This window comes from Aethina tumida, chromosome 6, assembly GCF_024364675.1.
Source record: "Aethina tumida isolate Nest 87 chromosome 6, icAetTumi1.1, whole genome shotgun sequence".
In the NCBI taxonomy this organism is placed as follows: domain Eukaryota; kingdom Metazoa; phylum Arthropoda; class Insecta; order Coleoptera; family Nitidulidae; genus Aethina; species Aethina tumida.
In genome coordinates, this window is record NC_065440.1 from 19,207,587 (window position 1) to 19,229,012 (window position 21,426).

Below are 21,426 nucleotides of genomic sequence, written 5' to 3' on the forward strand. Positions count from 1 at the left end.
CTCAAAATCTCGATTATTTTAAGCCGCAAAAAACAAAGATTTAAACAACCTCGATCAAAAAACAAAACACCGAGTGACTAAAAACCCACCTAAAACAACAATTGACGCGTTTCCGTTCGTCGTACGCGGTCCAAACAATCGAAACAAGAAAAAAAGGCTAAATCGATGCAAAAGTTTGCCAACATGTCACACGATTGTTTATAAAAATCGCTTGTTGCGTGTTGTGTTGACCAGTTCAAATGTTGCAGCCGTGACGCGAACATGTTGTTGAGATGCGGCCGCCTCAAACGTATCCACATCCGACTGTTGATCTTGGTCGCGATTGTCGCGACCGTTCTCTTTCTGTACCTCAGACTGTTGACCGTCGAGGGTGGTTACGAGGTGGGCAACGTGTACGAGGTGAAGTTGCGTGAGTACGAGGCGAAAATCGTGGTCGGCCTGGGGGACAACGGCGAGCCGGCTTTTCTTGAGGGCAAAGATGCCATCGACGGGGACGAGGCGCTCAAAACGTTCGCACTCAACACGGTGCTCAGCGATCGGATGCCGCTCAATAGGAAGCTCAGGGATCCGAGGAACCGCAAGTACGATTTTAATTATTTAAGATAATCAATTAAATGAATAATAATCCAATTTGATATTTATTATTAAGGTTTCTGGGTAAATAAGTTAAAGAAAGGAAGATTATCAGTTGTTTTGTATGTTTTGCGCTTATTTTACTTTCTAATTGGATCAATTTTTGAATAACTTATCATCTGTTACATGTTTATAACTATTAAACAAATACTTAAGAAGTTTAATAACTATTTTAATTAACAAAAACTACTTAAAATATTATACAATTTTTTTAATTTTGAACGGAACTAATAAAAAAGTTTTGGAACAGTTTTAATAACATATAAAAATGTACACTACTCGGAACTGCTTAAGAATTTTCAGTACAGTCTTAATTTCATACAAAATTACTGAAGAAATTTCAGTACTGTTTTAATTTTATATAGAACTGCTTAAGAAGTTTCGGGACTGTCTATATTTTATACAGAAGTGTTTAAAAAGTTTCAGTATTGTCTTAATTTTCTACAGAACTGTTAAAAAGTATAGAATTAATAAATTAGAAATACTGAAACTTATTAAGGAGTTCCGTATAAAATTAAGACAGTACAACAACTTCTTAAGCAGTTCCATATAAAATTAAAACAGTACTGAAACTTCTTAAGCATTTAGTATGAAATTAAGACAGCACTAAAACTTCTTAAGCAGTTCTGTGCCATTTAAAATGTTTGTCTCAGTAGATGACAAACTTAACAAGGTTTACTAGTGAATGCTTTTTTAAAATTGTAAAAAATATGCATTATAATATCCGAATGTTACTAAACCTTTTATCATTGAGCATATAAATGAAGAGATAAAAGTGCAACAACATTAAAAAACAGTCGAAACCAGTTTTTCCGTGCCTAAATTCTAATTATAATTAACATTTGTAAATATCAGTGACGCTTAATTAAATTTCGCCCGAAGAACAGCCGGATTAGTTCGGTTGCGTAACTCTGCTCCAGTTTAAAAAATGTTAATTCGCTCTAGAAATGTTTGCGCAACGCGAAATTTAAATTGCAATTGTTCCGGTCGAGCGTATCAAAATTATTATGGAAACCGTAATACCATAATAATCTTGTAGGTGTTAATTAGCAGCATCCTCATCAGCTCCCATTGTTTCAGATGCAGAGAGTTCAAGTACGATCCGAAATTGAACGCGTCGGTTATTATAATTTTTTACAACGAGTTGCTGAGCGTGATTTTGCGCACGGTGTGGAGCGTCATCCTGCAGACTCCGGATCATTTGCTCAAAGAAATAATACTGGTCGACGATTCGAGCACCGACGGTACTTGATCTATCAATAATTAATCAATTGTTGGGTGTTAATCCGGTTTAATTTGTAGAAAGTTTAAAGGGGTTACTGGACCATTATTTGACGACAAGACTGAACAACTACAGGGTCAAGCTGATACGTTTAAAAACCCGCATGGGTTTAATAAGGGCCAGATTACAGGGTGCCAGAGTCGCAACGGGGGACGTGATGATATTTCTGGACGCCCACTGCGAGGCCACCAAAGACTGGATACAGCCGCTGTTGAGTCGCATAGAGGATGACAAAACCGCCGTTCTGGTCCCCATAATTGATGTCCTGGAGGCCAAAACTTTAGCCTATTCCACTAACGGTATTAAACGATTAACGTCGTAAAAACAAAGCCTTATTTGAATTGTTAATTTTTTACTTTTAGGTGATACAAGCTATCAGGTGGGCGGATTTTCATGGTCTGGTCATTTCACGTGGATCGACGTGCAAAACGCCGAGGATCGTAAGAAACTGACGCCAGTCAAGTCGCCAACGATGGCCGGTGGCTTGTTCGCCATCGACAGGAAGTTCTTCTGGGACATTGGCAGCTATGATGAACAAATGGACGGTTGGGGTGGCGAGAATTTGGAGATGTCCTTCCGCATATGGCAGTGCGGAGGAAGACTGGAAACTGTACGTTTCTACCCCTCCATTAGTTATCAGATTTAAATTCCATGCTTTTAGGTACCTTGTTCGAGAGTTGGACATATTTTCCGTGACTTCCACCCGTATTCCTTCCCCAACAACAAAGATACGCACGGCATAAACACCGCACGTTTGGCTCACGTGTGGATGGACGACTATAAAAGGTTCTTTTTCATGCACCAACCTGCTCTGGAAAACAATCCAATAGTAGGCGATTTGACGCACAGAAAACAGCTTAGAAGGAAACTGAGGTGCAAGAGCTTCAAGTGGTATTTAGAGAATGTCTATCCGGAGAAATTTGTGCCAGACGAAAATGTCTTCGCTTATGGACAGGTAATTACATGAGTACTGTCTTAATTTGACGCTTCTGTATAAAATAAAGACAGAACTAAAACTTCTTAAACATTTCTGTATGAAATTAAAACTGCCCTAACACTTCTCTGAAACTTCTCAAGCAGTTCTGTATGTAATTAAGACTGTTCTGGAACTTGTTAAACAGGTTCAGACGCCGTTCGAGATGTGCCTGGACGACCTACAACTGGCGGAAGACCATGTGGGACCGTTGGGTTTGTACACGTGCCACCCGTACGTCGCCATGTCCCAGTACTTCTCGCTGAGCGCCAAGGGCGAGCTGCGCAAGGAGAACTTCTGCGCCGAGGTGTTCGGTGAACGAGGCGTCCAACTGACCGAGTGCCACGGCCACAAACGTGACCAGTACTGGCAGTTGTTCAAGAACGGTACAATCTTCCATCCGACGTCCGGTAAGTGTTTGAGCAGCGAGGGCGTCGACAACGGACAGGGGTTGGTGGTGCAGAAGTGCAAGGATGTGGTGTACCAGAAGTGGAAGTTCACGCACCTGAACGAGACCGCGTTTTTGGGTTGAGGGGTTTGACACAAGAGGCTTCCAATTGTTTTTATGTTTTCTCTTTTGGTTTTCGTTTTAATTGACTTGTGTTTTGGATTTTACTGGTTTTATGGTTGCTCATTTTAAATGTGATGTTACTGTTGTATTTATAGGATTGTTTTTAATTAAGCTCAATATTTTGTGAACAAAATATGTTCTAATTAAATGTATTATAAATAATGGTAGCTCAAACGTAATTTAAGTTTAAAATACTCAAGAAAACACATTTCTACTTCATACATTTATTTAAAAAAAAATAATATACAAACCAGTAATAACTATTATGCAACTCTATTTTAAATATTATGAAAAAACATTATGTATATAATAATAATAATAATTGTATCCCTATTTTCTATGAATTTACATATCTATATATATATTTTTATTAGTCCTTGTATTGTATTCAGGGCTGTTTTGATCTGTAAATATTCTGTGGTGCTCTTAATTTTAATTCTTGCTAGTCAAATCAATTGACATCACAAAATTCAATTTATTTTAATTATGTAAAATGAATTGAATTTGAATTTTATGGATGTGGTACTTAAAACAGTTTCATGTTTGTAGTTTTTAAGTAATTTCGGAGACCAATTTCAATTTTATAGACTTAATGAATGTGATATTCTCATTTTTCGTGCGTAAACTCATTTATTGTACCAGTTGTTAAAAAAATGATAATCTCTTGTTATATTCATTGTTTTTAATAAACTCCTTTTTTGTATTAATTGTTTATTTCGTCATTCTTTACGGTATTTATGTCGGTGAAAAAGAATTTTTCTTCGCAAGAAGTTTCTTTAATTTCTATTTTATATTTGTCTAGCTGTTTGACGTCCGCACCTTTCTCCAAAAGCCACTGGAACATTTTCACGTTGTGCCCTTTTAAAGCGAGGAACAGAGGTGAATTTCCGTCACAATCTAAAGCTTCAACGTTGGGGGTTGTGTCGAAAGCAGCTTCGGCTGCTTCAACTGAGCCTTCCAAAGCTAAATGGTGTAAAATATTTGTCTTTTCTGAATTCATATGATAAACATTAGCTCCTTTTCCTTTTAAGTGTTCTATCATGGCTAAATTGTTGTTCCAAATGGCGTAGAATAAAGGAGTACAACCTGAGTTGTCATAATCGTCGAGTGCGGCCTCACATTTTGTGGATAACAAGTCGTAAATTTTAGGGGTGCTTAAGCAAGCAACGTAATGTAAAACATTCCTGCCGAAACAATCAGTTAAATTAACATCAGCGCCGTGCTCCAGAAGCCACAGTAACATTTCATAGTTGTCCACGGCGAAGAACAGGGGAGGAACTCCTTTAGAATTGCGACAGTCTATATTAAACTGGGTGTGTTGTAAAATCAGCTCAGCAAAACTGGCGTTACCTCTTTCGGCACAACAGTGCAACAAATTACCGTAGAAAGCTAACTGGTTAACGTTTGCTCCTTTCTCTAGCAGCCACTGGAAGTTCTCCAAGTTATTGCCCAGAATTGCGAGATACAAGGGTGTGTCACTGTTTTCATCCGTCACTTCTAAGCCGGGTGCTCCGTTTTGTATGAGATGTTGTAAAATTGTTGGCGAAGATAAAGCAGCAGCTATGTGAGTTATGGTTCTGCCATTGCGTTTCTTGTGGGTCACGCTGGAACCCTGGGCCAAAAACAGCTTCACCAATTCAAAATTGTTGTTAGACACTGCATAAAATAACGGGGTCCAGTCCTCGTCGTCTTGTGCGTTAACATCTGTTAATCCTAGATCCAATAAAGCTTGTGCAACTTGTACGCTGTTACAAACATGCAACAGATTACAATTGTGTTTATCTTTTTGGTGTAAATTTGCTCCTGACTCAACTAAATACCTAATCATAGGAATATTTTGGCCGTGCACTGCAAAAAACAATGGACTCCAATTGTATAAACTTTCAGTACAGTTTAGGTCAATTTTAGTTCTTTCCAGAAGGTTTGCAGCCACATCCGGGGTGGAATATTGTGCCAAAAAATGCAGAAATGTACATTCATTCTCGTTCTTGTGATTAACGTCAGCACCATTCAACAAAAACCAACTGGTAATCAAATTGTTGGGGTTTTTCAACGATGAGAATAACGGCGTGTTACCTAAACAATCCGGTTGGTCGACGTTGAAGTCTGAAGAAGTTTTCAGCAAGTTTAGAGCTTCTAAGCTGCCCTTCTCAGCTGCAACGTGAAGTATACTTTGCCTCTCTTTGTTTAGGTGGCCTAAATTCGCCTTGTTGTTGTCCACGAACCATTTAATCAACTCCAAATTGTCTCCTAAAGTTGCATAATACAATGGAATTCTGTTCTTCTTGTCCAAGTCCAAAGATATGTCCAAAAAGTTTACGGCAAGTTGTGGTATTAGGAAACTGGCGGTGAAATGTAACACATTTGAACCGTAGCGATCCTTTATAGTCTTATCAGCGCCTGATTTTAATAACAATTCCACAATTTGTTGGCTATTGTTTTCAGCAGCGTAAAATAATGGTGTACGGCCGAAAATATCTTTGGAGTTTACGTCCACGTTGCTGTCAAGCAGATTTTCAAGTCTTGACAAGTCGTTTTGTCGCACTGAATCGAATAATTCCTAAAATAATGAATAATTATTACTTTGTGGATGTTGTTGATTTATTTACCTTGTTATTCATTTTACTGAACCACAATTAAATATAATAATGATTGCATTTCAATTTTGTCCGCAATGATAAGATAACAGTTGGTTGAGGAAATCTAATCTGGCAAATTAAGATTATTTCTTGTCTATTTTTAATAGTTTTTTAATCTTAAAATTAAACGTTCGTTGCATTTTAAAATTTTCTAATATTAATTTAATTATTTTTTAATAATTTCCTAATTTCAATTGAATTAATTGTTTTTGTTGTCTAGTGTGGTAGGTGTGACAAATAAAACGATAATTTCCACATAAGTTTTATTTCGATTAATGTTTTTCACAAAAAATTTGGTTACATTTTTTTCGTCCCTGTATGTCCACAAAATCGGCGAAACGATAAAACAAAAATAAACTAGTATAAAAAATCGATAATCGACTATATTGAATGCATAACATAACATACCCTGTTATAGCATCGATTTTCCATCACTAAAAATACGTATTTACAATATAAAAATTTCTATCATTATTATTATTTTTTTATGTTTACGCACTTCGGGTAGTAACTTGAAGAAAACGATTAACTGTTAAATCTAATACGTATATACGGTCGTTACACTTCCTTAACAAAGTTATTACCCTGATAAATTCGCCAAATTGTCGATCCCAAATCGCAGACTGGCAAAAATCAAACAATATTTATTGTCCTTTCGGTCTGTGATCCGAAATCAAATGGAAATTAAAACACAAAGCAACACAAAATACACCAAACTCAAGCACCTAGAATTCAATATAATTATATGGCAGTGTAATTAATACTTGTCTCTTTTTTTATATGTATAAAATAATAATAATTACATTGTGATAACATTAAACACGAAACGAGGCTTTCCTAATCATAGAAAATAACTTTCCCGGCAGGTCACCAATGGGGGGAAATATCACAGAAATACGAAAAAATAAGAACGCAAGAGATCGAAAACTTAAACGAAAAAATAAGGTGTGACCTGCCCGGAAAACTGTACAACATTAAAATTTATACAAAGCGATTAAAAAATTACAGTATACGTTGTGTCCTGTTGTCGGTGGTTTAGGTTTGGGTGAACTGGTAACTCACCACTCCTTGATCTAAAACGTCAAAAAAAGCTGATGTCAATGGACGAATTGGTCATTGGTGTGGGGCATGCATGCAATGTGTGTGAAAATGAAGAAATAATATTTAACAAAGAAGGGTGTGGCAGGTGATGGACTTACCTTGGGGGTGTGTAAAACTCGTTTAAAGGTAACTTAAAACTGAAATCAAAATTAATTAGTAATAATTATAAATGATAAATAAAAAAAAACGGAAATTAACAGATAAATGTGTTTTATTTTTTTGGGCATGCACATGCGTTATTTCGTTTTATACATACATTATAATAAAATTTAATAATATATAATATGTACATTATATAAAAACTATACTAAAGTAACTATAATAATGATTTAAAGCAACTTGTTTTATAAAAATACTAAAAATAGTACAATAATTTAAAAAAAATGGAAAAATAAGGGGGGGCAAGACTAACTTGACGGAAATTATGGCACGTACCCAACAAACATACAACAACAACAACAACTAGGTGCCACACACACGCACACAGTAAACCAAAAATAAAAAAAATGAAAATAAAATCAAAAACAACTTCTACATGACATCGACAAACATCTCGCACGGATTGCCCATGGCGATTTTGAACGACTGTCTACTACCGGCGAGGTCCTTCGATTGGGCGGCGACCTGCGTGCCGCTGCTCTGGTCGCTGCCGTTCGACGAGCCGTTCCCGTTGCCGGTCGGCAGTGGTACGCCGCCGCCCGAACGCGGCCCGAGCGACGTCAGGTCGCTGTCGGAGGCGCTCGAGTGGCCGGCGGCCGCGTCCTTCATGTGATCCGAACCGTTCGACGAGCCACCTGGTGATCAGAAATTTAGACGTTAGTGCGGATAGTGTGGGGGCGTAGCCGATTGTTGATTCGGTTCACGGACATTGGTATGCCACAACAAAGCGGGTGTATGTATGTATGTATGTATGTATGTAAATAATTCAAAATAAAACAAAAAACAATAAAATTAAAAACTATTTATTTACAAAATAAAAAAATAACTAAAGTAAATTAACAAAATAATAAAAGGAAAATGCGACCAACTCACAAACCAAAACTTAAGTTGATCAGTGAGATGTTTTACATAATAAAATAAATAAATTAATCGTGTTAAATAGTAAAAAGTGAGTATTAACTATTATTGTTAAAAGGAAGAACGGTTTCATCATAACAAATGGCACAAAATCAATGATTATTTAATGAATATATAAATATAGGAACTTCTTCGTCCGGGTCAAATCGCATCACGAGGACGATATTAAAAGTACATCTGAAACAAATTCCAAACCTTTTTTATTCCGCCATTAATTCTTGAATTACTAGAACAATATGTAATAAACAATCTACATACCTACAGTTTATTAAAAATTAAATTAACTACACGACCGACTCACTGTTTTTAACAAAAAAATATATAAATATATAAATTGTGGCATACCAATGTACGGATAATCCCGATAGTTACGTAATCAAATTAACAAACTCACCGCTGCCGCTTAAAACAGATTCCTCCTTGTTGTAGCCGTAAACGGTGGTTTCGCTGTAGAACGGCATGGGCATGTATTCCATGGGGTTGTAGGTGCCGCTGTACGGCATGTAGTTGGGTACGTTTGGCAGTGGACCGACCGAATCGGTGTCCGACTGGATTTTCAGGTTGTTCATGGCTGAACACAAATCCCCGAATATGTAGTAACACTGAAATACCAAATCAAGGCATTAAAATAGTCACGTCTACAATTAATTAATAATCTAATAAACGAACTAATACATTTGTTCACTGAAAAATGTATAAAATTATGGTTGTTGCATAACTTTTGAACACTTGATATTGACACTCTATTGATATTAAGACTAACCTGTTCGGAGAAGGTGATCTTATTGACGGTGTGCCGGATGAATCCGGCCTTGAGCAAATGCGACGCGTACTTCCTCGCATCCCTCCGCTCCTGGAAGCCCTCGACGTGCGCGAGCAGCCAGTCGATCATGTCGGTGCCGATAAACGCGTTAGGTATCGTGATCTTGAGCCACATCCGGTCGCGGATCTCCAGTCCACTGTCCGGCCGCTGCATCGCCTGCACGATCTGCGACATCGGCGAGTTGACCGACAGCGGTTCGTCGATGTCTGAAACGGAGGAACCTGCGATGGCGATTAGGCGACTAGGTCGGGACGGGGCGCCGCGATGCCCCTGCCGTACCAACTAAAACGAAACCCCCCCCCCCCCCAAAAACGAAAATAACAAGCCCCCGACAAAGCAACATAAACAATGGGGCGGCACGAGACATCAAGCGGTGCATTGTTGAGTGGATGAGAGATGAATTAAAATAAAAGCAGCGCTGTGCGTGTTTGGTATACATACCAGGACCTAGTAGACACTCACGTTCATTGGCCGGGATGGTGCTGGCTATCGAGGTCGAGGACACCGTCGACGAGCTGGGCGGTCGGGCGACCGGGTCGCCTCGCACTGCCGCCGTGTGTGCCACCCATGCCCCTAAACACAAATAATTAATTCATTATGTACTGAAGTGTTGGAAATTGAATTGTTCAAACCTGGATCAATTGGTCTGACTGGTTCTGTCCTAGGTATCGTAAAGTAACCCTTAGGATTTGGATCCCAACATTTGGCCACCACCAATTTGATAGGTCTGAAATTACGTTATAAATACAATCTAATTGGATCACTAATAATTGTTAATCATACCCCGGTTTTTGCACAACTTCCCTTAGAACTTTGACGGCTTCGTCGTTGCTCATGTTTTCAAAATTGACATCGTTTACTTGTAGTATCATGTCACCTGGTTCTATCCTTCCGTCCAACGCAACAGCCCCACTAAAATGAAAATTAGTAACACCAGTTAACCAATTAACAAGTGCAGTTACCCTTTCATGATGGAGCCGACGTAAATACCACCGTCCCCCCCTTTATTGCTTTGTCCCACAATCGAAATGCCCAAGAAGTTCACGGTGTCCATGTTCAGCGTCACCGTTATGATATTCAATGACATCGTCGAATCCGTGATGCTGCTGTACGAACTGGTCCTCGACATAGCCTGGAAAGAAGGGCGTGGCAAAATTGCGGATGTGGGCGGAGCCTACGTTATATTACCTGTATGCGTTGCTTTCGCCGTCGTTGCGGTCGTTTCCTGCCCGCCACGTGCAACCTGCTGACGCTGGAGCACTCGGACAGTGCGGTGTGTCTTCCGGTTGTCTCCGACTGGAAACTGGTCGTTTCCAAATCGGAGCTGACTATGGAAGCAGTCTCGTATACTCTGAAAACAAAATGGTACCTGTATTCGTGTTTTTATGCGCATCACGTGGAAACTATTTGACAGATTTTGATGTAATCCAACGAAGTCATGGTATAAATAAATCGTTGGTCAACATTTGGGATAATTTTTATATCCAAAAATTGAATAAACTTTATATAATATGGACAAAACAGCAATTTAATCTGTTGATAATGGTTGGCACTCTTGGTTAACACTTTTTATTCCGAAAATGTGAAGGATTTCAACAAATTAATCAAGAAAAAGACTCCAAAATTAATCCGTCGAGTGGCGACACCTTTAAATAATGTTTTAATTAAGATTTTGTTAGATTCGCACCTAGGTAAATGTCCGTTGATCCTCGAGGAGTATTTGTGGTGGCGACGTCCCTGTCGCGAGCTGATAATGCTCTCCGTGTCCGTGCAAACGGATTCGGGCGCTTGGGGCGGCAAACGGGGTTCCGATTGGTGAGTCACGCTGTCCGTGCATTGAGATCCTCCGTCCGATTGATTCGAACCGTCCGCAGAAACCAACTATAAAAAAATTAAACGGTTTTAAATTATTTTTGGCTAAATTTAATGAATACAAAAGACAGAGTAGACTTGGAACACCTGAAAACCCGCACGTTTCTTAAAATTCACACTTTCACAAAGACTAATCGAATCATTCACGGCAGACACTAATCCTTTTATTTCCACTTCCACGAATCGTCTCGGACAACCTCAAAAAATCATAAATGTGTCGACGATTGTCATTGAAAAACGGTGATTTACTACCTGGTTTTACGACGCACCCATCGCTTAATAAAAAGACCTTTTGACTTTGCTGTTTAACTTATACAAATTGGATTAGTTTTTGTTACTTACCCATCCGACAACGCGTCCGTTGAAACATGGTAAATGTGCCGAATCTTCAACAATTTCTTCTTTTACAACACTGAAAAATTACGAAATGTGTTGAAAATTGTCTCTTACAACCCATAAGTATGTTGAAATACACTTTTACTGATAAATAAAGAGAAAACATTGACCATATGTAAATAAAACTAGTGAAAAATTGCATAATAAACATTAATAAATAATACAAACTCATTACAAAACATATTATTAATTCAAAACAAATTAATTAAGAGTTAATTATATTAATAAGTATAATAATTAAAATAAAACCCGGTTATATTTAATATTTTTTTTAAATATTTAATATTAATTTACTATTTTATATTACTGTAATTAAGAAAAAACGCATATAAATAAAAATAAACGACCAAAAATAATCAAAACAGAAACGTAAACAAAGAGAAAACACATTGTAAACACTGAACCACATTATGTAAACAAAATCGCACATTAAAATACCTAAAAACTACGAGAACGTAGTAGAAAGTACTTTAAAGCGATTAATTAATCGAAACTGTATAATTAACGTTTGTAGATTTCTAATCGGATTAATAACATTATCGAAGTATTTTAAATGAATTTTTGCGTATCAGCATTCTTGTAACTTTCAACAGAGACTTTTACACAGATTTTAGTGTTAGATCTTGATGCGTGGAAGAGTGAAATTTCGGAGGCTGGGTGAAATTTTACATGTGAATTTTTTTACCCGAAGTCATCGTCCATAGACTTGAAGAAGAACTTGTAGTTGGGTCTGTTGAGCACATTCTTAAAGTCCAACAGCGTCACCTTGTCCGGCGATATCGGTATTTTGACTAAATACGGCGTATCCTCGTCGTCTATGTGATAAATCACCTTCGTCTCCTCCATCGTTACGTCGTCGAGAAAACCCAACACGATTTCAACACATAACAACACCGATCACAACATGGCGGATCTGCATCCCCACCCCGACAATTGGAACTTTCCAACACTATTTTCGTTGTTATCACACAAAAGTTCACTGTTGTTGATGTATTAAATGGAAATCGAACTGTTTTATAGGAGGCCTATGGTATTTGGGGTGATTTTACGAGTGATTGGGAAGATTTTTAATTCATTTTATGGACGAGAGAAGTTTTGGTACGGCGACGCCTGGCGGCTGGCTCTGGTACTGGCGAGTCGGGGAAAGTCGCCTTCACTTCGAGTCGGGCTGCGACATCTGGATTACAAATTTTAATTTTATTATACGAGGGAAAGCTGGAATGTTCCTAATTCATTGGGACTATACCGTACGAAAAATGCTCTTCGTGTCTGGATGTTGTAAGAGATGGATGCACGACAAAGAGAGAAAAGTTTTGCCCGGTAGTAAGAATCCCTACTCTCAGAGACAATGCGCCGTGCTGGTGCGCGCCGGCGCACAATGTAAATTAATCTTTGCGAATGCATTTAGTAACTCTCCGTATGCGTAGGGATGTAGTTCGAGTTCTTCGGATGCTCCATTTAAATTCCGTAACTTTGTATAATTTTCAATCTGTAAAATGAAATATTTTTTGAGGGTATATCAAAAACAAAAATAAGTGTTCTAAAAATAAACTACTTTTTTCAAAATAAAAATGTATCCCAAAAATTAAATAAAATATACTAAAAACAACGTCTGCGGAGACGAACCGCATGCTAAACGCAGCAAAACCAAATGATCCCCTCCAGTCAGTTCGGCCCGCCCACATAATTGCATGTATATCTTTCCTTTTTGTTTACAAAGGGGTATTGATGTTCCGTCTCAATATACGAGTAGACACGCTCATCATTTTTGATACGGTATAAAGGATGATTTTAGCTAAATTGACATTTTTATACAAAATATATTTATAACTACATGGATCAGTTGCAAACAGTTTACCAGGTCTAAGAATATGTTTTTTACCGAAAAACTATATGTTTATGCAATATATTAAAAAACATGAATATAACTTGGTTGTACGCTTATCAACCCAAAACTACTCAACAAATTTAAATAAAACTTGGCCCCACAGTACCTTACATATTGGGTTAACATTTGAGCTATTTTTTATCTGCGAATAATAGAACATTTTCAATTAATGAAGACACTCATCTTAGCACCAGTGATGACACCTGTTGTCTTATATATGACAGATTGTCTTATATATGTTTTCGAAATTTTTTAAATAATTTAGAACTGTTAAGAGGGTTGTATGTCAGTAAACGCATATTCCTGCTCATATTCCTCGTACAACAATGTTTATATTTCAGGAAGTGGCGCCATCTATGAACTCCAGCTCGAACCCATTCCAATTGGAAATCTGCGCGTAAAACTGTCAACTCGCTGTCAAAAAATGAGAAGTAGGTCACAAATCGAACTATTCCATCTTATACGTGTTTGATCATATGGACCGCGATATCTGAACGTTTTCCACAACATTTCCCACGTCCGCAACCCGAAATCAGCGTAACTAGGTGCGATGTACGCGAACATTGAGGTTACGAGTCCGTCGGGGTAGTTCATAACCTGTTAGAAATGTGTCTGATTTGATTTATGGCAAATTAAGGTGGAAAAATGGCAGATAAACTAGGCCTGGGCAACGAAGTCCGCGAACTGAGAATAGGACAGAGTTTTACGAACCCGAAATCCACCGCCTTTCACTCCGTCAGATGTAAGATTGCCAGTTAAAATGGACGAAGTTTTTATGCTTGTTTTTTTTTAGACGACTTCAAGCCAGCTTCCGTGGACACGAACAAGAAGGCCACAGTGGAAATCGGCAACAATCATCAGGTTACAGTCACCGTGCCCCATTTAGGTTAATTTATCTAAACACAAGGGTTAGTTTGACAGTTGTCACGAATAGTTTTTTTTTAGATGGGGCTGGTACACCACAAACAGTATTCAAAGGCTCCCAGAGGCCGTATCAGAAGGAATGCGTGTTGATAATCGACAAAGTAACGGGACAAGTCACGATAGAAAAACTAGCTAGCAACATACAGGTGAAAAAGACGCGTAGCGAATTCGGAAAACCCTCAAACATTGGTAACTGAACCTTAAAAATCACTTGCTCAATTATAAACGTGTTCAATTTTAGACCGTCTTAGTGGACAGAGCAATGAGAGGAACAGTAGTGGAGGAAATTTGGCTGCCAGGTCACAAACGCCTCCAATTGTGGGACACAGAGTTTCCCATAAAACTAAGGTGAGAAAATGGATGAAATGTTATAAATTTGCGCCCCAATCATCCGTTTTTGAAAGTGGACTTTAGAACTAGATAATTTTACATTTATAGTTTGGATAATTCTATTGTTTAAAACATGAAAATATTTAGGTGACGAGTGGGAGCAGGAGGCCTGATAGACCAATAACACACCTAGTTCCAAAACATTCGCCCCTTCACGCCAGTCCGAGTTATTCCTCGCCAGGACACCATGCAAGGAGTCCCAAGAGGGAGGCACCCCCTGTTACCAATAATGAGTAATTATCTCACTTATTTTATATGAATCCAGTTAGATTTTTTACTTAAAATATGTGTTTTTGTCAGGTCTTCACAGAGTGCTCTTGCCAGTTTGCCTTTAATCAGTCTAGACGACTATTCGGATCCCCCGCCACCCGTTCAACACAACGTCAACCAGAACCAGCACCAGAACCAGACGAACGAAAAGTCGCCTCTTTTCCCCAACTCCGACAACGAGAACGGCATTGGGGAAATTACAGGTGCAACCTTGTTTAAATCCCTGAGATTTTTTACTATTTTATTTGTTTTCAGATTCATCATCCTCAAGTAGTGATAGTGATTCGGATTCGGACAACGACGAGTCGAGTAAATCGCCGTCAAAGACGAACGGTCACAGCAACGGTTTGCAGACCGCCGCCGCCAAAATCAACAACGTACTGCTCAAGGAAGACTTGTGTCTGTCTGAAACGGGTTCTGAATCTGATTAGGATTTTATTATTATTATTTTATTTTATTTTTTTCTTTTGTAAGTCCTGTAAAGTTTAAATTAAAATGGATTGTGACTGATTTTGTTTTAGTGTATGACGATTTCTGCCTTGGACAGAAGCAAACGACTAGGATAAATATTAATATTTGTTATAAAAATATTATATACTATGTACAATATTTACATAAATACACATTTGCAAACTAAGTAGTCTTTTGTTTTAAAATTGTGACATTAAAATGGCAGGTAAATACGGTGTTCACGACTTAAGTTTAAAAATCCTCAGAAAATCACCAAGATATCGGGAATTCGAATTGTTAACGGCTTCCGGTAAATACAGGGACGAAGAATATAAAGAGTACTTGAAGAAGAAACAGCAATTTTTGAACGCAGCAAAGTACTATGCAAAACTGAACGAAGAGACTGCAATCATACAAAAAGACAGACTAATTTCCGATTACAACATCGACGTTAATTGCGAGTTTTTAGTCGATGAGCCGGAAATTCCAGTAAGTTATTATTGCTAACCGACCATTAAAACAAATTTCCTTTTAGGCTTGCGATGACAATTGTTCCTGCAACAAATCTGAGCCCTCTTACTTAAAAAAACGTGCTGTAAAACCCATAGATTCAGTGAGTTTTTTGCTTAAACAAAAATGAATTGTAATCTGATAAGTTTTAATTGGCAGAAATTTGAAGTAACTGAAGAAAAATGTTGTATTGAAAGATGGTCATTGAGATTCATCATTTTGAATCGATTCATCCATGTAGCTTGGAAAGTGATCAGAAGAAACAGGCTAACCAAAGTATTGAAGGTTTTGAGAACGTTGAACAAGCAGGATGTGGAAGAACTCGAAAGAAAGCACAGGAAGTGTTACAACGTCACTTATAGAGAGTCATTTGAGAAATTTATACAGTAACTATTTATTAATATTATTATTATTATACAATAAACCGCAGGACTGAAAAAAAACTAAGTAAAATTAAAACGTTTATTCCTATAAAATAAATAACGAGCTCACAAATCAACACAAAACTCTGACAGAAACTCTAAAAGCAAAACGAAGGCGTCGCAGCTACCTCCATAGTCCTTATGTTGCGAAATAAAAACTCGCATAAAATTTGTCAAATTCTTCAGCGACACCTGAAAACAAAATAAAATAGTAAAACGTATATTTAAGAATGTTTAGTTAATTCACCTCGTCCCATTCAGTCCTAAAAACGGCGGTACAATGCTCCTCAAAAGATTCAGTTTTAATTACCCCCTGTTTAACTAAAAACGCCAGACTTTTACCCAAACTCTCCCAACAATTTTTATGATCATTAGACTGATTTAATAAGAAAACATTTCTCGGCGACAGGACGCCGTTAAACAAAGCATCAGGATGTGTGTAATATTTCTTCCAAATATCTACAAATTTTAGTAGTACATTGTGGTTTATTATAGTATAAAAGTGGGCGGTTAATAACAAATAAATATCGACCAAAAGGCTGCACATGTTGCCAGTTATTCCTTCGTTTATGTCACCTCTTTGAGTTATGGTGTCGAGGGTTTCCTCCAGCACTTCCAGAACTAAATCTTGGTCAATTGTCTTGTGCTTTTCTATAATGGCAATAGAAAAGTCCTGGAAAAATATCGAATTAATACAAATAAAGTTGGTTACAATTAATAAATTACCCGGAGCCGCTCAATCATTTGGGCAGGACTCAACGCTTCTTCGTTGTGGTAGTCTTCACCACCTGGCGGTAAACAGTGAAGTGGTTTGGGAGTGTCATCCGGATCCTCTTGCTCCGTCTTTTTAAGCTCCCTTTCAAACTCTTTAATAAACAACCCTGGGGTTAAGTGAGAATTCGTCCACTGCGTCACTCGTTCCTTGCACATCTTCAACGCAATCGTTATGCATGTTTTCTGCACAGCTGGTAACGTGTCCAGTGCTGCAAGAGCCTCAATGGCACATTTTATCTTGTTCTCGGAAATTCTCGTACAGTCCTCCTCGCATTTAAGCCTCAGACGTTGCAAATTAGTTGAAGCCAACTGTTCCCCTTTAATGTGAACCATCTGCAAGCAAAGTACAAAGATCAAACTATTAGTACAGTTGTAGTTTCCTGGCAAACACATTGCATTTCTTACATTAATAATTTTTAAGCACTTCTGTATTAAATTAAGACAGTTTTGAAATTTTCCTGTATAACATAGACAATTCTGAAACTTCCTGAGCACTTCTTTAAAAAATTAAGACAATTTCGGCACTTTCTAAGCCTCTCTGTACATAACAACATAACAACACTTCTTTGGTAAACATGTGACTTCCTGTCAAACACAGTTAATTTACCTTTTTGTTCTCCTCCTCGCCTTCGACTTTGCACTGTTCCATTGCCAATTTCAGCTCCTCGACCGCCTGCTGTTTGTAGTCGGGCACCAGAGTGTTGCAGATGTGCTTTACGCACGTGGACGCCACACGTTCGCTCACGAATTCCACTGTTTTACGCACAGACACGGGCTGTCCGTTGAAAAACGCCTCCTGCAAACTGACCTCCAGTTTCTTTTTGGCCAGGTCTTTGCACGTTTGCGCCGTCACCGGCGTTATGTGTTTGACCGTCACGGTGGAAAGGCATGAGTTGTTGCTCAGCAGACGTTTCATCTCCTTCAAATATGGACAGCACGTATATAATATGTTCTGGTCGATTATTTCCAGTTCGTCCAGAACGTCGGTTGCAGCGATCAACGTGTCTAGTTTGGGATGGAGGTTTTTGAAGAAGTGACTGTCGGGAAAATGAGGCAGTTCGAACAACCATCCCAAACAAATCTCGATTAAACAACTGTTAAAAGATGCAACACCACAGTTTTGGTACAATTTAAACAAGATCTCGTTTACTTCCATGTAATAAGGGGTTCTGAGTGTCACATAATCCAACATGGCTAAATATTTTGTTAGCCAAGGAATGATTAGGACAAGTTTACGCTCCTGGATGGAGTTTTGTAAGATTGTTTTAACGTCAAACGTTGGTCTAATCTCTTTTCTGAGCGATATTTGGATCGTCAAAACTGTTTCATTTAAATTTGCATCATATTTATAAGGGAGAGCCTCAATAAATCCCAAAAATTTCGCCAGAACTCGCAACGATTTGATGCAATTTGAATAACTCTGCTTTGTTGAAATGTCCACTTCTTTTTCTGTAACAAAATTAACAATTTTGAGTAATATTAAATAAAAAAACAACTTCTTTAACAATTATTAGATATTTCAGTATTTTTAAAGTTGTTCTGTATTAAATTAAAAACAAAATTGATTACCAGAATTGATTCCATCAAATTTGCTATTGTTAAGGTCGATAATTTCATTGATGAGACTGTCGCAAAGATGCTTGTTGAATATGTGGTGGTTTGCGATGGCCACAAAGTCTCGGTAGAACTCCTGACTGTCTTGGAATGTGGGCGGCGAATTAATACCATTAGACGACTGTTTCGTAACCAGCCGACTCTTTAATCTGTTCAGTTTATCTGCGTCCAAATTTGGAAGGTTGGCCAAAAAGGGGACTTGACTTTCCGAAAAACCTTCCTCCTGTTTAATAAAATGTTATCGTGTGAGAATTATCGCACGTCATTAAAATTAAAATAAAGAACGTGTTAAATAAATACTTACGTGTTGTAATTTCGTGCAACTGGTCAAAAGTTGCGCCTTGAATAGCCTTGAAAAATGCATAAAATTCGCCGGATCGACGCTTAAACCCAACAAACTTTTTATTTTTCCCGATAAACTCATCGTAAAACTCCAGCCGGCGATTAAATGATTGTTTTCCCATATTCTTAATATTTCGTAAAACAAATCCCTTTGTTTCCTGAATGAGTGGAAGCTCTGATCATTGGGGAAATTCTCCCGTTTGTCGTTGTCCAAATCGAAGCAAATGTTCGTCTGATTGTTGCCACTTTGTAGCTCAATTATCCTTTCGGTTTTCGCCTCCGAAGCACGATTCAAAGCTTCAGAAAAAGCTGGAGAAAATTCTTGCAACCTTTTGTTGTCGCTTAGTAATTTTAATGTGGATTTGTCGTAACAATTTAATAAATCTAGAAGTTGTTCTAAGCATTTAACAGCAAAAAATACAACGTTATGTAAACTATTAAATATATCTGAGTTATATAACTGTTTTGCCAGTTTCTCTTCACTGAAGTTAAAACTTTGATCCAAATTTGTTACTTCCATACTATCACAACTCATATCACCACTAAATTCTTTAGTTAACAACAATGAAACAACAAAGTAAATCTCACTTGTAACATTAAGCACCCACTTGTGCCTTAACAAAAATACATAAATCTTTACAACTACCAATAAATTTTCACAGTAAGTCACCAGGTGAGTCTCAGCCTCAGTTTCAAGTGTCCTATTATTAAAACTACTAGTGTTTATTATTTTAGGCATTGGAATGTCCCTAGTCAGAATCTTTTTCCTTTCCTCAGCCATGAACAATCTTTGGGACTGTGAATTCAGTTCAACCTCCTCGATTGGCTGGAAATTGAAACTGTTCTCGCATTCTTGCAGTCTGTTGGTCTTTTTATTGTTTAAAGTGGTGGGCGTTATTCGTTTAGTTCTGCTTTCGTTTTTGTCATCAAAATGAAGGCTTTTTGGCGTCTTTTTCTTACCACTACCTTTTTTGTTCACTATAAAATCACCGAGGCACAACGTGCCCTTTTTACTGTTGCTCGCGTTTTTGTACAAAGGCGACACAGGGCTCATGTAACTGTTATCGATGGTGGTGTTCAACAACTTGTTTTTTGGGGTGCTGTGAAAACTTTCTGCGGGTTCACTCTTGACGCTGAATAAACTCCTTCTGCTTGCCTCCCTGTCGGAGTTGTTGGACGTTTCTAGACGCTTGGGGGTGTTCAGTTTTATTGGTGTTTGTCTTTTCCTAGCCATGATAAATTTTAGTGCTTGTTCTAAGTGTTGCGGATGTTAGACTTACCTGGGCACTTGTTCGTGAAGAAAGTTCAAAAAATACGATACAAAATCGGTGGTTGTGCAGTTGTGGCCATTGATTTCCCCATATTTTGGGTCCTGAAACATATGTTTGAGGTTAGAACGGTTTTTTGGGTTTTTATCAATGAATTTCGGCACGCACTTCGTTCTGTGGGTTGGTGAGCCATGTTAAAAACAAATCTGCATCGATTTCTCGGTTAATTAGTTTATTTAATAGTAAATCGGCCATCGTCAAATAAATTAGGGTATTTTAAGATATAAACATTTTAACTGCGCATGCGCAACTATTTTGAGCGCCAACTGTACAATGTTAAAATTTGAAATAATGTAAAACAATCAATTATCGTATTGTATTAAAAAAACATCAAGGAAATTATAGTTTAACCAAATTATATGGCAAAAAATTTCCGCTTGTGATCATAAATACTTGTAATTGACGAATCGATAGACCAAAAAAATATGCAGATCACCATTCAAAACAGTTCCGCGAAATTTATAATTATAATAATCATTTTTTATCCTATAAAACCATTATTCATTTAATTCAAAAGACAGCTGTATAAAATATAATATATAATATAATGTACAAAGTGAGTTAGCTCTATAGAGAGTCCTCTATAGAATTAAAGAGTCTTTCTATAGAGCCTCAATATAAGTAAGGCAGTTGTGAAACTTCCTGAACAGTTCTATATCAAATTAAGGGAGTTATGAGACTTTGTTAACCAGTACTTTATAAAATTAAAAGAGTTACGACAATCTCTTACCATTTTTGTATAAAATTATAAGAGTGTCAATTTAATTAAGGCAGTTATGATCAGTCATCTATAAAATTATGATAGTTATAACACTTCCTTAACAGCTATATAAAATTAAAACCATTCGGAGTCTTCTGTAAAATTAAGAGATCAATATAAAAATGAGACCATTCAGAGTCATCCTAAAGAGGCTCGATATAATTAAGGCAGTTGTTTTAAAATTAAGAGAATTAGGAAGCTTCTTAATCAGATCTGCATAAATAAAAACTGCTTTGAATAATTTTAACACCATAATAATCCCTCAAATGTGATAATTGTCTATTAATTTAAAGGTATTAGCAAATTAAACGCCAACTTTAAGGCCTTGTTAGAACGTTAACAGCAAAATGTTACATAACAATAATAAAAATGACAGAGAGAGACGAG

General features: G+C 37.5%; 5 protein-coding genes across 13 annotated transcripts; 2 read left to right on the top strand and 3 right to left on the bottom strand.

Moving 5' to 3' along the window:
- LOC109603248 (polypeptide N-acetylgalactosaminyltransferase 1-like) lies at window positions 1–4,162 on the top strand. The gene is made up of 6 exons (XM_020019725.2): window positions 1–581; window positions 1,714–1,877; window positions 1,936–2,214; window positions 2,278–2,525; window positions 2,577–2,870; window positions 3,037–4,162. The coding sequence occupies exons 1-6, from the start codon at window positions 262–264 to the stop codon at window positions 3,418–3,420; spliced, it is 1,689 nt and encodes a 562-aa protein (XP_019875284.2). The 5' UTR covers window positions 1–261; the 3' UTR covers window positions 3,421–4,162.
- LOC109603230 (putative ankyrin repeat protein RF_0381) lies at window positions 3,668–6,530 on the bottom strand. The gene is made up of 2 exons (XM_049969142.1): window positions 6,507–6,530; window positions 3,668–6,019 (listed from the first exon to the last, which is right to left on the bottom strand). The coding sequence occupies exons 1-2, from the start codon at window positions 6,528–6,530 to the stop codon at window positions 4,163–4,165; spliced, it is 1,881 nt and encodes a 626-aa protein (XP_049825099.1). The 3' UTR covers window positions 3,668–4,162.
- LOC109603270 (segment polarity protein dishevelled homolog DVL-3) lies at window positions 6,348–12,497 on the bottom strand. 8 transcript variants are annotated; one of them, XM_020019756.2, is made up of 13 exons: window positions 12,053–12,497; window positions 11,314–11,383; window positions 10,787–10,980; window positions 10,288–10,450; window positions 10,062–10,231; window positions 9,883–10,011; window positions 9,732–9,826; window positions 9,541–9,672; window positions 9,040–9,320; window positions 8,671–8,878; window positions 7,796–7,993; window positions 7,298–7,336; window positions 6,348–7,171 (listed from the first exon to the last, which is right to left on the bottom strand). In XM_020019756.2, exons 1-12 carry the CDS (start codon window positions 12,211–12,213, stop codon window positions 7,320–7,322), a joined length of 1,818 nt encoding a protein of 605 aa, XP_019875315.1. In that variant the 5' UTR covers window positions 12,214–12,497; the 3' UTR covers window positions 6,348–7,171; window positions 7,298–7,319. The 8 variants fall into 8 exon arrangements, 7 of the variants coding, with proteins under 7 accessions (XP_019875315.1, XP_019875311.1, XP_019875312.1 ...); XR_007548276.1 differs by having other exon boundaries at window positions 7,298–7,993; XM_020019752.2 differs by lacking the exon at window positions 7,298–7,336.
- A 1,161-nt stretch (window positions 12,498–13,658) lies between these two features.
- Window positions 13,659–15,476, top strand: LOC109603251 (ell-associated factor Eaf). The gene is made up of 8 exons (XM_049968625.1): window positions 13,659–13,997; window positions 14,049–14,141; window positions 14,201–14,368; window positions 14,421–14,527; window positions 14,657–14,802; window positions 14,870–15,042; window positions 15,095–15,308; window positions 15,361–15,476. Exons 1-7 carry the CDS (start codon window positions 13,901–13,903, stop codon window positions 15,268–15,270), a joined length of 960 nt encoding a protein of 319 aa, XP_049824582.1. The 5' UTR covers window positions 13,659–13,900; the 3' UTR covers window positions 15,271–15,308; window positions 15,361–15,476.
- Window positions 15,477–16,247: 771 nt separating this feature from the next.
- LOC109603244 (codanin-1) lies at window positions 16,248–20,512 on the bottom strand. 2 transcript variants are annotated; one of them, XM_049968624.1, is made up of 8 exons: window positions 20,388–20,512; window positions 20,232–20,323; window positions 18,914–20,171; window positions 18,565–18,832; window positions 17,603–18,444; window positions 16,948–17,328; window positions 16,469–16,894; window positions 16,248–16,413 (listed from the first exon to the last, which is right to left on the bottom strand). In XM_049968624.1, the coding sequence occupies exons 1-8, from the start codon at window positions 20,472–20,474 to the stop codon at window positions 16,288–16,290; spliced, it is 3,480 nt and encodes a 1,159-aa protein (XP_049824581.1). In that variant the 5' UTR covers window positions 20,475–20,512; the 3' UTR covers window positions 16,248–16,287. The 2 variants fall into 2 exon arrangements, with proteins under 2 accessions (XP_049824581.1, XP_019875281.2); XM_020019722.2 differs by having other exon boundaries at window positions 18,914–20,177.
- Between the last annotated feature and the right edge of the window lie 914 nt (window positions 20,513–21,426).